The sequence below is a fragment of the Trachymyrmex septentrionalis genome, unplaced genomic scaffold, assembly GCF_001594115.1.
Source record: "Trachymyrmex septentrionalis isolate Tsep2-gDNA-1 unplaced genomic scaffold, Tsep1.0 scaffold40, whole genome shotgun sequence".
Classification (NCBI taxonomy): domain Eukaryota; kingdom Metazoa; phylum Arthropoda; class Insecta; order Hymenoptera; family Formicidae; genus Trachymyrmex; species Trachymyrmex septentrionalis.
The window spans coordinates 2,941,212-2,956,811 of NW_017305569.1; the positions used below are offsets into that span (position 1 = coordinate 2,941,212).

The 15,600-nt window shown below is 30.8% G+C and overlaps 1 protein-coding gene across 3 annotated transcripts in view; it reads left to right on the forward strand.

The window, feature by feature from the left end:
• The window catches only part of LOC108751091 (protein abrupt), a 121,247-nt gene that overhangs the window by 99,317 nt on the left and 6,330 nt on the right, over window positions 1-15,600 (forward strand). For 2 of the 3 annotated variants that reach the window (XM_018491048.1, XM_018491049.1), the window contains one exon: window positions 426-2,045. In XM_018491048.1, the coding sequence (XP_018346550.1) occupies window positions 426-1,375 (950 nt within the window). In that variant the 3' untranslated portion in view covers window positions 1,376-2,045. Of the gene's footprint in view, window positions 1-425; window positions 2,046-15,600 lie in introns of those variants that run through there. The other variant, XR_001939464.1, reaches the window with a different exon arrangement.

The window sequence follows — 15,600 nt, forward strand, 5'->3', positions numbered from 1 at the left end:
GAGTATTATATTTCCACAATCTCTTATGAATAATTATAACACTATCGATTACATTGATGTGATCGATTTTAAAAGAAAAACAGTTAATTTCATGTAATTTTCTCTTACGACATATTTTTATATTTTTATGTAAGAACTTTTTTCTTTCATCAACAGTTTTTCCATTATTTTTATTATCTTTTTCAATTCAACAATATAATAAAATCTTATATAAAAAATTAGATGATATAATTTTTAATTTTAATTATTTACAAAATTAATTGCCCTTAATGAGAGAATAAAATTTGGAATATCAATATAAACCAAAATTATTCCTATCGAACAATCATTGTCAATCGATTACATATTGGTCATCAATGATCCAATTTTCTTTCTTCCATAAAGAAAGAGATACATGCTCTTACCCATCCGTCATTTATTTTCAGTCGCTCGACGAAGTCTGGATATGATTCGAGTTCGTGCTACGGATCCTAGGCCTTGTCCGAAGTGCGGAAAGATGTATCGTTCAGCACATACATTACGTACTCATTTGGAAGACAAACATACAGTCTGTCCAGGATATCGCTGTGTTTTATGCGGAACAGTGGCAAAGTCTCGGAATTCTCTACATTCACACATGTCGAGACAACATCGAGGCATCAGTACGAAAGATCTTCCAGTTATGCCGATGCCCAGTAAATTCGATCCAGAATTGGCATCCCGTTTATTAGCTAAGGCTGGAGTCAAGGTGAGTCCGGCTGAACTTCGCGCACGAGCTAGCCCAACAGCATCTCGAAGAAGCGACATGAGGTTGGAGCCGCCTCGTGTAGGTGCATCCGAAGTTGACAGCTGCGGTGGTGATGATCCCGAAGACCTTAGTCTTAGGTATAGTTCGCCACTTTCGAACACCGTCATTACTAAGGTAAGCGGCAACAGCAACAGTAGCAGCAATAGCAAGAATTCGACAACGATCATCCCCAAATCCTTGGATGTCATGCATGGTAATGGTGATCTCAACATGGCACCACTACCACATGGCAGTCATCATTCAGGCCATAATGCCACCAGTGCGATTGCTGGCTCGGCGATTTTGGACACCTATTTGCAGTTCATTGCAGAGAACTCTGGCCTATCGGCGATGGGACTTGGTCCTGAGCATGCGGCCGCCGTGCATGCACATGCCGCTAAGATGCGCATGAATTTGGAAAAGCACGGCAGTCGCAACTTGGAAGATTATCCTATCATCGGCAGAGACGAGGGTCGAGGCTCCGGAGTCGTTCATGAGGACAGACAGGAGTTTGACAGACACAGCGGACTTGTCGATGAAGCAGAATCGTCAGGTGCGGATGACGACGAATTTAGCGAGAATGAGGAACCAGAAGTGATAAAGGAATAATTCCTTCCTTTTAGAATAGCTAATGATTTTAAAGAGCATCTTCGAATTACTGACGAGTTTCTCGAGATGATCTGCAGATGATCGCGGCATAAACTGACGCTCGCGACAATTCTTGTTTGAATGAAGCAAGGGAAATAATATATGTGCTAAATCGTCCATCCGAAGAATCGACCAATGATTCTTGTTATTGCCTGCTCTATTACTGCGTGAAATAACTTGTGAAGTTTATTGGATGCCAGATATGTTTGAAAAGTTAAAAAGTCTCCAAAGCATTTTGACACAAACATAGAGATGGTGCGTGAACAAACTTGCTTGTTGGACTAGAGTCACTTAATTGCCATTACAGCAAATAAGCATATGTATATATGCAAAACTATGCATATGCAACACGCACATACACGTACATGCATACACACACACATACACACATATATATACATGTATACAGCGCGCGTGCGCGATGGAGCATCCACATATACGCCACAAATATTCCATCCATCTACCTCAGTGCACATAATAGATGATAGAACAGACTAACGAATCTCAGTAAATGAAGAGAAGATGAAGTACGCCGTTGGATAGCAGAACAACAATGATCGCAAGGTTTGATTGTTGCATGCTCTAAGATATCAAATATGATGACTAGGCAAGGCAATTTTGCTATTTAGTTCTCGAAAGTTTAAATGACTTAAAAATTTATGTGCGATAATTAACGTTTGATATTATGTTATTATTATTATAAATGTTGAACACACATTTTTATATCACTTAAATTTATAGAAACATTAGACTTTCAGACAACATTTAGCTATTTAGAAACTTTTTTATTTGGGTAATGTGCGTAGCGAATAGTATCATATCATATCTATCAGATGCACGCCCACATAATCGGAATACTTTGATATATGAATGCCACGTCATTCATATATGAATGACACTCAGTTTCATGAAAAATTCTCTAGAAAGTTAAATATATTTTCTTTTATAATTTATTATTTTTGTCCATTAAAAATAAAAATTATTATTATTAAATAATAAGACTTTTTACGAAAAATTGGACATTTGTGTATTTATTTTTATTTAAATGACTAGAGGAATTTTTAGAAACAAAAAATGTCATTCGTATATAATGTAATTCGTATGTTATGTTAATAACGTTTAATACATAACTCTCTTCTGCTCACTAAAAGAAATTGATGTGGATTGTAAAATATTCTTGTAATTGTGCAGGCGCGCGCGCATTTGAAACTATTATAGACTTTATTCACGATATGAGTACGATAATAATTGTGTTTTAGTCTTGCTCCAATTAAATATTCTTTAGTGAAATTTAAATATAATTATTCACATCATCAATTTGTTCAAATTCAGATATTGGATTTTTAAGATAAATATTTTAGCGGAACAATATCATGTTATATTCTCTATATAAGTACTATATTAATTCTCTTTAAGTACTATAAATATCAATAAATTACAGATTGTATGTACTTTTTGAAAGGTGCCTATTTACTTTAATTGCAATTTGCTACAAAAAGAAAATGAATTTTTTAATTTTATATACACCAAGTAAAATATTCTCTAATGCTCAAAAAAATTGAAGAATTTTGCAAAAGGCTGATAATTTTGCAACTTAATTAAAAATACTTATGTATTTCTTATGTATAAAAACATATCTGTATTAGACAACAAAATATGAAGACTAAATACTTAATTTATCAGATGAAACGGATAAATTTAAATAACGCTGAAACACAATCATAACTGAATTATTATATTTGTATTTATTTTGAATTGAAAAAAAAAACAGTAGAGCGAAACTGGATTACAATTAAATCGCCTCTATATCGATAGTGAATAAAGCATCTCGATTGTACATACACGCTTTTGATATTTAATTAATCTTTTGAATTGAAAAAAATAGTTGTTTTTTTTTGAGAAAATTTTTTTTATTGAATGTTAAATGTGAGTCCGAAGAGTAAAAAAAGTACTGAAAAAAATATGTCAATCATTTTGACATTTTTGTATAGACTACGTGCGTTGACCCATTTAATATTTGACTTAATTTTGACTAATTACAACTGGATTTGTTGCTTATATTCCGTTTTTCTTTTCAAATAACTTAAAAAAAAGACAAGAAAATGTGGAACATAGTTCCATTTTTAGTTTCTCTTTGACCTTACCTTTTCATCCTATCATTTCTTGCATGTAACATTTCTTTTGGGACAGGTATTTTAGGCTTGCCATGACGTAGTTAAGTAGTGATTTAAGTTTGTTGTTGACAGGAAAAAAATACGGTAGTTATCATATGTCAGTAATAAAATATTAGAAGTAAAATCGGCGCGGTTTTAGAGATTGTAAATTGCACTAATTATTAACGAACTAAAAGGCGATTAAACTTATTCCGCGATCTCGTGACGAGAGACTGCTACGTTTGGACGTAAATACGTTTAAACACACGGCTTCTCGAATAATGCAACGAATATATTATTATTCGTTGCTTGCGCAAACGTAATATTCTTAGCGCAACAGAGATTTCTTCTATTTTCGCGAGGCGTAGAGAAAAGTTAATTTAACGGAAGATTCGCCGCTGAAACGCGCACGACGCGATACGTCGTGAAATTGTTCCTACTAATATATATATATATATATATATATATATATATATATATATAAAATTCATAAGTTAATTTCATTGACAACACATTTCATAGATTCTACGTATATGATAATAATAGAAATACACGTATACGTATATATGTATTCTTAATATATGCGTATAAAAAAGTGGAGAGAAATTTAGCAATATGTAGCAGCGTGGCGCGGGTCAACCGCGATTGAGAAATGTTGAAAAACTGTTTTCTCACTTTAGAGGATAAACTATATGTCAAGTTTTTGATCGGTTTGACCAATTGAGCTATGATGCATCGGATATCTTGGTCCTTGGTGCGTGTTTTAATATGGGACTTTCTTGGAGATCTGCATGTATTTTTCGTAAAAAGAGAAATGCTAGTTGATCAATGATGGAGATTGTAACATGAGTTAAGCAGTTTGAAATTTCCATGAAAAATTGCTATAAAAGACCACGAATTTTATCTTAACATAAAATTCCGCGCGAGAAACTATGAGTTGATTAAAACCACAATATTTTTATGCGCTCTGAATTTTTCATGCAGAGAAACTATCGAGAAACTATGCGGTGCTCGCGTACCGCTATATTCGATAAAAACAATTAAAAAACATAAAAATTGAAAAGTCAAACAGAAGTTGTATAAAAAAATCAAATTACGTGAAAAGTCATAGAAGTTGTAAAAGACGAGTTGTTAAACAAGTCATGAAAAAAGTAAAATAGAGTTATCGCGTTTATTACAAATTAAATTGTTTGTAATAAAATTCATTAGCGTTAGTTATGGAAATAGTATAAACGTTGATTTACAGAATTGGATACAAACATTCTTTTAGTAATTGGTACTATAGGAACATATATGTGTGTGTGTGTGTGTGTGCGCGCGCGCGCGCGCGCGCGCGCGCGCGCGCGCGCGCGCGCGCGCGCGCGCGCGCGCGCGCGCGCGCGCGCGCGCGCGCGCGCGCGCGTGTGTGTGTGTGTGTGTATCCCTTGGATCTTGAATTCCATTGCGTTTCATGATTGTTAAAGTGAAAATTATTAATTGACATGCTTGTATTTTAATTTTGAATATATCTTAATTCACAAATTCTAGATGTCAAGTTCTGTTAAACATTGAAACAAGAAATTCAGCACTATTTCATTGCTATTATGCTAAGACTGAACTATTGGAGAAATGATTACATTTTTTTCTCTGTATAAAGTGTCTTGAGAGTTCAGATCAGATTCTGATCTGTAACCCAAAATAATAACGTTTTCAACTTATCAAGTAATTTTTAGTTTTCTACATTAAATTTAAAAGTACATTAAATTAAAAAAGTTATTGAAAAATGTAAATTTTTCCGTGATTCAATTCATGCTGGCGATGCTCATGAGCATCATTTGTCTTTGTTTAACATTTGACAAACAAGAATAAATCAGGGTTGCTACAGATCTGGAAAATTCGGAAAAAGGGGAAATTGATATTGGTCATGGAAAACCGGGAAAAATCAGGAAAAATGTAAAAAAGTCTGAAATTTCGAAATTTGCTCACAATTTCCTTAAACTGCTCCTATTCTAATTAATTGTTATAATTTTCTAATATTATATCTGACGTTTATGATGAATACATTCAAAATTTGTACACTTTAAACGATTTTAATAAAATAATTAAAATTTATATTTTATTCAATATTTTTATTTGATCGCTCTTTTTCGTAACTGCATTTTTTTTTCAATACTAATTTATTTTTTGTTGGCTTAAATTTTTTGCACCCAAAATTTTAGTATGCTACTAACAAAAGTCTTTTTTGCGTTATTTTTAATGATATAGGCTAGCTTTTCCTATAATTTTAAATGTGTTAAAATTTATATATTTTAAATTAGAAAGTTTTATATTTTTATCTTAGAAAACCTGGAAGTCAGGGAATTTTAAAATTTATTTTCTGTGGCAACTCTGATAAATGATTTTTAAGCATTGTGAGCATGAACTGGCCTTAGTCAAAGATAATAAAATGATATTTGAAATCACAGGAATTTGGTAATTCTCTGTCTTTTATTATGTGGAACATTTTATTTTGAACTCTTAATGGAATAAGTATTTATTGTTATAAAAAACAATGATCGCGTCAGAACTAGTGCCTATTCATGCTGGATGCCCAAATTAGCTCAATTGGACTGTTAATAATAAATTTAATTTAATATGTTAATCCTAAAGAATAAGTATGCATTTTTTTTTATTAGCACAATTTTATTCTGAAGGTATATGTTGAACTCAACAGGAGGTTGTCATAATGTATTAAACCTACTCAATATTTTTTAATTGATCCTACACCTCATGTTTTAATTAATTAATAAGAAATTATGAGAGAAAAGATTATGAAAAAGAGAAATTTTATGAGAAATTTGTTCAACAAATGTGAGGTTCTATATACAGCGCACAGTAAAGCAAAATCTAAAAAGTTGGCCTAAATTTAGAAAAATATTCCTAATTTTTGTCTTGTATTTACTTTCTTAGTTTTTGTAAACAATCATAAATTATAAATAACAATAAATAAAAGGCAAAGAGTCAACATCGTAAATTATATTAACTTAATTGTAGTATTAATTATTATAATTAGTTATTTACGTGTATTTCTGTATAAAATGGTTAGTGCCATTTTATATTGGTCATTATAAATTCTAAATCAAATAGAATCCAAAAGCCAGGCAAGTGAGATTCAGCATTTTATTTATTACATATAATGTAACAGTCTTATTTCTTTCGAACTATGATTAACATGCGTCTAATAAGATTTGATACTAGTTTTAAGAAATTTAAATTATTAACTGATTTTTTTTTATCCAATGTTAAGACAAATTCTTTTTTTGTTCTGAGTCAGTTACCGTTTTTTTATAATAAAATTTTTTAATTTGGTTTGTTTGACTTGATTATAAAATACATTAATTTTTTGATAGATTGTACAACATTAAATCTGTAACATTTAAAATTTAATTGAATTTTATTAGAGTTGAATATGTCAAAGTTATGGATAAAAGTTGCTAGATACATTGACAATGATTTCTTTATTTATTGTTTTTTTTTATAGCAAAAATGTGCAATATACGTATATTAATATTTCGAAATTTATTTTTTTCAAAAAGTGCTTTTTATGCTGCATAAGAATGCACAGCAGTATTTCACGGGTGACTTTATCGTATTACATTCAAAAGAATTACGTACATAAAAGATTTTATACGTTAGGAGGTTATCATAAAAGTAAGGGGAAAATAGAATAATGATTAAATAAAAAAAGAGAATAAAGAAAAAAAAACAATTAATAATATGTCTGAATAAAAAAGAGAAAAAATTTTATAAATCTGAAAAAAATGTTAACTTCCAGACTGCCCAGCATTCGATAATTTTTGTTTTATAAAAAATCTTTTGAAATGTATCTTCTGGGAGCATACCATTCTTACGTGATTACCATCATAACGAGATAGAACGGCACGTCCATTAATTATTTGTACACAGACTCAAATATGTCAAGGAATTAAAGGAATCGAATCAGCGTTACACAAAAATAAATTATACTATTGATTTAATCATAAAAACTTGTGATCATTATTAACTTTTGACGCCACTATTTATAATGAATTCTATAACACTGCATAAATCAATTACTTGCAAGCAATCACAAATGAACAGAAAAAGTCGAGCCTTTATTAGATAATATTGGTGCAAGTTTACATGATAAAAGCAATAAAAATATCAATGAATGAAAGGAGGAAAATAAGTAGGAAATGAAGGAATGAAAAAAAGTTGATTTATTGTACACTACAATAAAAGTAAAATAATTTATAAATTAATTTATCTATAAAGGATGAATTATTGAAAATAAGCTGTGTTACATACGATCTCGCACGTATACATATATACTTAAAAATTTAACACATACAAAATATGGTATAGAAAATAAAAAACTAAAAAAGAATTATGAAATAAAGAAGCAAGTATAAAACAATATACTACAAATAAGAAAATAAATGAGAGAAAAATTAAAGAAATAACAGAAGGAATATCAAGGTAGTCTGGAGCTTTTCGTCATATTGTGTAAAAAGTACAAATATATTTAAGATGAAAAAAAGAGAGCTATTTATGACTGTGTATTTATGTCAATAAAAATATAAATTTTGGAAAAAAAATGTTGTGGTAGATAGAAACGTTAGAGAATAAAAAATGTAAAAAAAGTTTCAAAACATGAAAAACAAGCTAGAAAAATAGAAATAATTTGAATATCATACAACTATGCAATAAGATCTACCATTTGACAGAATACTATTGTATATTCTTTCGAATTTTAAACATTTCCATTATAAGAAGAAAAAGAAAAAGAGAAAAATAAGAAAAACAGGACTTTGTCTTATATTATTATTGAGCTATATATAATCATGTACATTTTTATTTACTTCGAAATATTAGGGGCATTTGATTAGAATTAATTTATAAGGATATATTTTTTGTTTTGATAATGTGAGAAAAATGATCCGAGTAGAATAATTAGATAGGATTAATCTAAAAATATAATGTGATCGAAGAAATTGCACGAAAAAAACATGTAATTTTTCTAAATTAAGAAATGCGAAGTAATGCGGATACAAATTATGTTGTAATGCGCATACATGTGTGTGTGTGTGTGTGTGTGTGTATATATATATATATATTTCTTGAGTATATACAGGGTGCGTCATCAAAATCCGGACAAATCGAACAATTTCTTTAAATTTTTAATGAAAAATTAAATATTACAAAAAATATTTTTACATCCCTGGGGGATCCCTATAGAGCACAATTATTCGATATATCCCCCATTAACTTGAATCACGGCTTCTATTCTCGGTCTGAAGCGTTGGCTTGCACGCTGTAATCTAGCGCTATCTATGCCGACGAATGCTGCCTCAATAGCGGTCCTTAATGACGTCACATTGGAATGCTGAGACTTGTTTGGGACCCTTTCAACTACGCTCCATACGTAGTAGTCCAAGGGATTTAAATCTAAGCTTGGGAGGCCAGAATTCCTTGTGGACCAAAACATATCGACGTTGTCTGAGAGCCAATTTTGAATCAAATTATTCGTATGAGCCGGTGCACCGTCCTGCTGAAAAACATATGGCCTTCCGGACGCCACAGTTTCAACAATCGATGCTAATTTTTGCAACGATTGCCCTGGGTCATCTGAAATCAGCGCTTGAGTCCTTTCAACGACTGCGGGGATCCTCGCGATGCGTTCTTTCGAGTGACTCTTCCTCGCTGGCATACTGGAATCTTCGTTGGACTGTTCTAAAGCCATATATTTTGCCACAACGTCATAAACAATTAATCTCGGGTATCCAAAGAACCGAATTAATGTATTTCCGTTGTTGAGCGCCCAGCGTGAAGGCCTTCTATGATCGCGGCTCTTCGATTATACTCCGCACTTTCAACATCGCGGTCATTTTGAGAATATGACTGTTTACTAGAAAGGTTTTCTCGGACGCTAACAACAACCTCTGGCGGAGGCACAATATAGCGGAAAATTGAAATTGAAATTTGTCATCAATTAAATTGATTTTGGTGACGCACCCTGTAGTATGTGCAGCATTTAAAAAAATTTGAAATGCTGCACATATTATATACTCGAGAATAGGAAAAATATAGGAAAAATAAAAAACACTTTTTTCAGATGTATAGGAGCGATTTCTTAAATTTGATAAATGCTGAATTATTATTTCTATAAATTGATAAGACGAGTTAAGTATAAGCAACAAAATTAAAATTAAACAACAATATTGAAGATACATAAAAGTAAATTTTAAACAAAATCGTAAGGCTCATAATTTGTTCTCTTAGGACTCGTAAAAACTTATGCCTAATATTGTAGGTAATTCTATGCGTGTGTACCATAAAGACGTACAATCATACGTAAATATCTATGATTTCTCGTAAATTTTACAAGTAGTAAGAAGCTATCTGTAAAAGGTATTGCATAAAACATTTGTAAGTTCTTACAAGTCTTATGAAAACAAGTTACGAGCCTGATTCTGCTTAGAATTGACTCATTAAGCTCTCAAATTACATATACTAATTTTCAAAATGTAGTAAATACATCAAATGTAGTAAATACATCATATAATAGTATTTAATTTATATTTAAAAAACGCAATTTGATACACGATCATATTATATTTGCAATTAATGTAACCTCCTAACTTGAAATCGAACTTAGAATTGAAAGATTGATTTTTATGTACGTTTATTGTATTGTATCTATAGATAATTGTAACTTTTATATCTAACTAAATTTAAGACTTGGGCCAGCTTTTTTTGAATGCTGCTTTACTGTGTGCGATGATTGCACCACATGACCAGAGCCACTGACATCAACATTTAACATTTAAGATTAATATATCTTTCCGTTCCAACATTCTTAAGACTATTCAATTAGATAATACGTGCAGCTAATATCGAGACAAGATAATATTCAAAGCATAGTGCTAATTCTGAAATTGTCGTGTTTACATTTATTTATGTAATTAATTTTTCTGTTTATATGTAATTAATTGCATAAGTTCAAAAGTTTTATTCTTGCAGAAGAAGAAAAAGGAATTGATGGATTATATGATACATGTCTCAAATTAAATGTTTCTATCATACATTTTAATCCATTGATTTATCATTATTAATGCATCCGAATGTTATATCTTTTTAGACTAAATAGTTGATTTCGGTTTATGTGAACAATTTTTCATTTATCACAAACGTGTCTTGTTGAATGCAACTGTCCGTTTGAAAAGTAAAATAGTATAGTCTTGATAATGCACCTTGATAACGTCTTTCATTTTCAGAAAATTTTATTTCACTGATACAAAGTCAGACTATAAAAAGAATTGAAATTAACAATAAAGATAAAATTGGAATAACAAGAAAAATTAGATTATATAGGTTGTGCACAATACTCAAGTATACTATTAAACATTAGCTCTTAAGATAGATCTTTTTAAGACGAATTTAAGATTAAAATGAAATTTATCGTGGGATTTTAAGCAATTATTTATGCGAAATTTTGTAAAGGGCAATATTTGTCAATAGTAATAGCATTTTTCTTAATAGAACTTTAAATGACCATTGATTCTCATTCGATTTAATTGATCTACTGAAATGAATATACAAAAGCAATGTAAAGTGAATAATTGAAGTAACTGTCTTAAGAGAGAGAGATATAACATTATATTCAATTCAACTAGTCACACTTCATCATTTTAATTAAAAATCGAGAGTATAAAAACATTGATATGGAATAATTAATCAACGCTATATCTGTTGTGTAAAAAAATAATACGTTATAACTTGATTTCTTAACAATTTTACTTTTAGAAACTTAAGGATTATTATTATGTGAGAACAATTACGTTAGTTAAACGTAAATAAAATAAACGTTTTATTGATGCGTGTTGATACGCAACTTTTGAAATGTTTAAACTTGACATGTACATGTGTATACGAATGTAACTGTATACGATTGTGACATTTGTATACGACGCGCGCACGAGAGCCAAAAAACGGACACGCGTGATGAAGTGAGATTGCGCATATTAATTGCCCGCGCCATGCTGTTCTATGGAAGCGTCCGATATTTTATTATAAATATTGTCAGCCATGACGCTTTCTTCCTTTTTCTATAGAGTATCAACTGTAAGATGCGTTCACCCATCTATCAAGTTACGAGCAGAGATTGACATGCGCGGCGATTCCGTTCTAGATTCGTATTCTCGCGAATTTAGAAACTTTGTATATTTATTTTGTTCACAAGTAATCGCGTCTATAGATAATTTCTTTTCGTGAGATAAAAATGCGAGAAAATTCAATGAAGATACGCAATCAATTTTCAGAAAAAACAGAAAAAGGGGAATGTCATCAATCGAGATACGAATCCAGGTTTAATTGGTACAAAAAAAACCACTTCTTGCCTTGAAGCTCTCTATTATTATGAAAGAAAGCAGATCCATGTGTACAGAGTACAAATTTATCCGTGGATTGATTAAACTTCAATGAACATTATAAAAGTCAAAGCTATAGGAGAATTGAGTTAAGTATTTCCGTTAAAACACAGTCACTTTTGATATAGAGAATATTATGTATACAAAATTTAATATATGAATACATGCGAGTTTTCGAAGCGACCTAAAAAAAGGCTATAGAAAAATAAAAAGGCGATAAAAGAAAGTTGAAATTTTAACTGCTGCACAGTACTTAACTAAATTGAGAAATAGCAAAGCTATTCCATTCGAAGCAAGAGTAGAATACAATCGATTGTGCCATTACGAACTTATGATGATTATTCTAATTCAAATCCTTGTTCACTTACACGTCATATTATTGTGAGAAGAAAGTCTCAGAAAAATAGATAAGCGAAAAATTTTTAAAACAAACTGACGATGGTAGCCACGATGGCATCAATAAATTAATAGCGATCTCGATAGTTTTTTTCATTTTATTTTAATTTTTATAACAATAAAGCGTGCGCAAAGGGTTTTGCTTGAAATAGACACAGACATATATAGCAGACATGATAGAAATTAAATATGTTACATGTGCACAGATTATCGTATATATGCAAGTCATATAACATATACCGTAAACAAATGTTTAATCAATATAGGTCAAAAAAATAACCTTGGATCCATGTGATTATTTCACACAATCGATTTCTTTGTTCATCTTGCATACAAAAATATTAAAATATGACAATCGAAAAGTGAATATTTAGATATATTTTATATATCCGAGATATTATTCGAATGTATTATTCTGACAATAAAAAAGAATTAAGTATTTATTTCAATCTCAAAGTATTTATTTTTCTAGTCATTTAAATATTTGTATATGCAAATATGAAGTGAAATCGATTTGTGCAAGAAAACGTATATAGTTCCATGCAAATGTGCAGCAAGTCGTCATTACCAAAACTGAAAATCGCTTCTACCTCTGATAATGTTAATTTCTCGACCTACATTGATTAAGTATTTCTTACTTAACTTAGTAAATACTGTCTTCTAAGTCTTAAATTTTTTAACACCTTGTGTATAAAAATACATATATTATACTTATCTATAGAAACGAAAGGTTGGCGGGGTTGGTTTCATTTGCATGACGAGATGCAAACTTGCTTTTAGTTTTGCTTTTACTTTTGGTTCTCTTATAATTTTCTATATATTTATATAATTATGTATACGTATATATACATGTATATATATAAATATAAAATCATATACATATATATATATACATACATATATGTGCACATACAAAGGAGCATATATATATATATATATATACACATATAGGTGCATATACATATATGTGCATGTACATATATATGCGTATACATATATGTATACATATATATATATATATACATGCGTATACGTATATGTATATATATTTTTTACATAGTTCCGGCTTAATTACCCCGCCATTCTCTTTTAACCCTCTCGCCAGATCAGTCGCTACATTGTCATAGTCCATTGAACATAGTCCGCAATAGTCATTTCGAATAATACCACCAATTACAGTATTGCAATAGCTTTTAGAGACAATCGTGTGCGTAAATTGTATAACGCGCCCGGCCGGCGTTTTCAATTGACATCTCTGTAAAATTATCGCAATTGTTACGCAAGAGCACTCGCTAATTTTCCGCCGACATAGTTTCATATGAAATTATTTGAAAGACGCGTGATGATTACTCGGTTTTTTTAACAAGTTTATATACTCCTCGAGAGAGATACACTGTCATAAAATCGATCCTCTCACAAGCATAATGGTTATATATAGAAGTATATAAATTTTGCATAAATCTTATCAAACTCATTCTAAGTAAATATAAAAATATTATTACTAATAATATTTGTATTGTAATATTTACAGATGGTTTAATATTTACTAAAGAATCTACGGAAAAAGTGTGTGTGTGTGTGTGTGTGTGAGTGTATTGTGTATAGGGGTTGAAATTATTTCAATTGCGTTAATTAATTCGATCATAATGCAGATTGAAAGAAAATTTTAGCTATCGAATTCATTAAATATAGTGATAATGAATTCTGAGTGCTATAAAGTGTCAATGAAGCCACACTTAGAGATAGATTTAAATAGATTTAACACCTGGTTTGGAACAATTGAGATTTTTAATCTTATTAGATCTCGAGGAATTAGAAGCTCCTTGAGAACAAATGCCGATTTTCCCAGAATAAAATTTTAATTCGACTCCTTTGCGGTATTTTAATTTCATTGAACAATGGCATATTTAAATCAACGGCTATACAAATACCTGATTTTGTTTACAGTTGTGGCTTAGGAGGATCGATTGTTCTCAAAGTACAGAAATGTTCCCGCTGCGGTTTGCTATCCCTTTCTAATCTCTAGAGAGTAGTGGACTGTCGCGGAGTATTCGCGTTATCCGTGGATAAGAAGATAAGGCCGAACGTAGTTAATGTACGGCAGGAAACGATAGCGATATCGGTAACGACCGAGGTTCCGCACGAGGTTGTCGCCGATAATAACGTGCGAGTTGGAAGCTCGTAAAGACCTCCGAATCAGCCGAATGCTCTCGCGCGGTTCGCTTTGTGATTATAAAAGCGGATTAACGACGCCGTAAACGCAGTGAGCCTTTCATGAACTGTCTGGACACCGTCGTCGTTCGTTCGAGCGAGTTGCTCTCTCCCTTCGGCGAGATGTAAATGCGCTGTAGTGAATAATTCTCGCTGCGGTGACATTCGGAATTTGCGAGCAAACGTCACCGTCGACATCCAAGCGGATGCAAAAAATCTTGGTTGATGTCTTTCATAAATTTTCGAACATTAAATTCTATCATTTAGATTTAGTACGTTTTTACGAAAGTTGCGGCATAAACGCTAATCTTGCAAATAATTACGAAACCATAAATCTTCTGTATAAAAAAATGCAATAACCTTTTTGTGCACTTTACATTATTTTAATTTGCATTTTTTTTATATATAATTGCAAAAGTTATCTGTGGAAATATATATAAAGCTAATAGTGTACACAGAGAAAAAGGTTTCTTTGGATTTAGTATTCCTATTTATTTGATTAAAATTTATTTCATTGAAACAATATATGCTTGTCCGAAATATTTGTTTGAATAAAAATCTTGTTGTTTCATTCACTGTTTGACAAAAATAACATTATTTGAAGTACTATCTTTCAATTAAATAATATATTATTTGATCACAATATAAATACAAACAATGAAATAAAATATTTATTTGCAAAATATTATATAGAGGTTGTTCCATGCAAATAATTGCTTTCTTAGAACAATCATTACATTTTTTGATTGAAAATATGAAAACAATAGTTTGTATGTTAATAACAGGATTAAACGAGCAGTGCTATGTCAATTATGCTTGTGTCGTACAGTTTGATCACGCGAATACTGAAGATATAGACATCTGTTCAAACAAATAATGTATTTAAGACAAAGATATGTATTGTTTCAAATTCAAACAGTCGCACTTATTGATTCAAACATTGATTTGTTTGGATCATTCCAAATAACAAATTTATTTGGATACAATAAAATTTATTAAG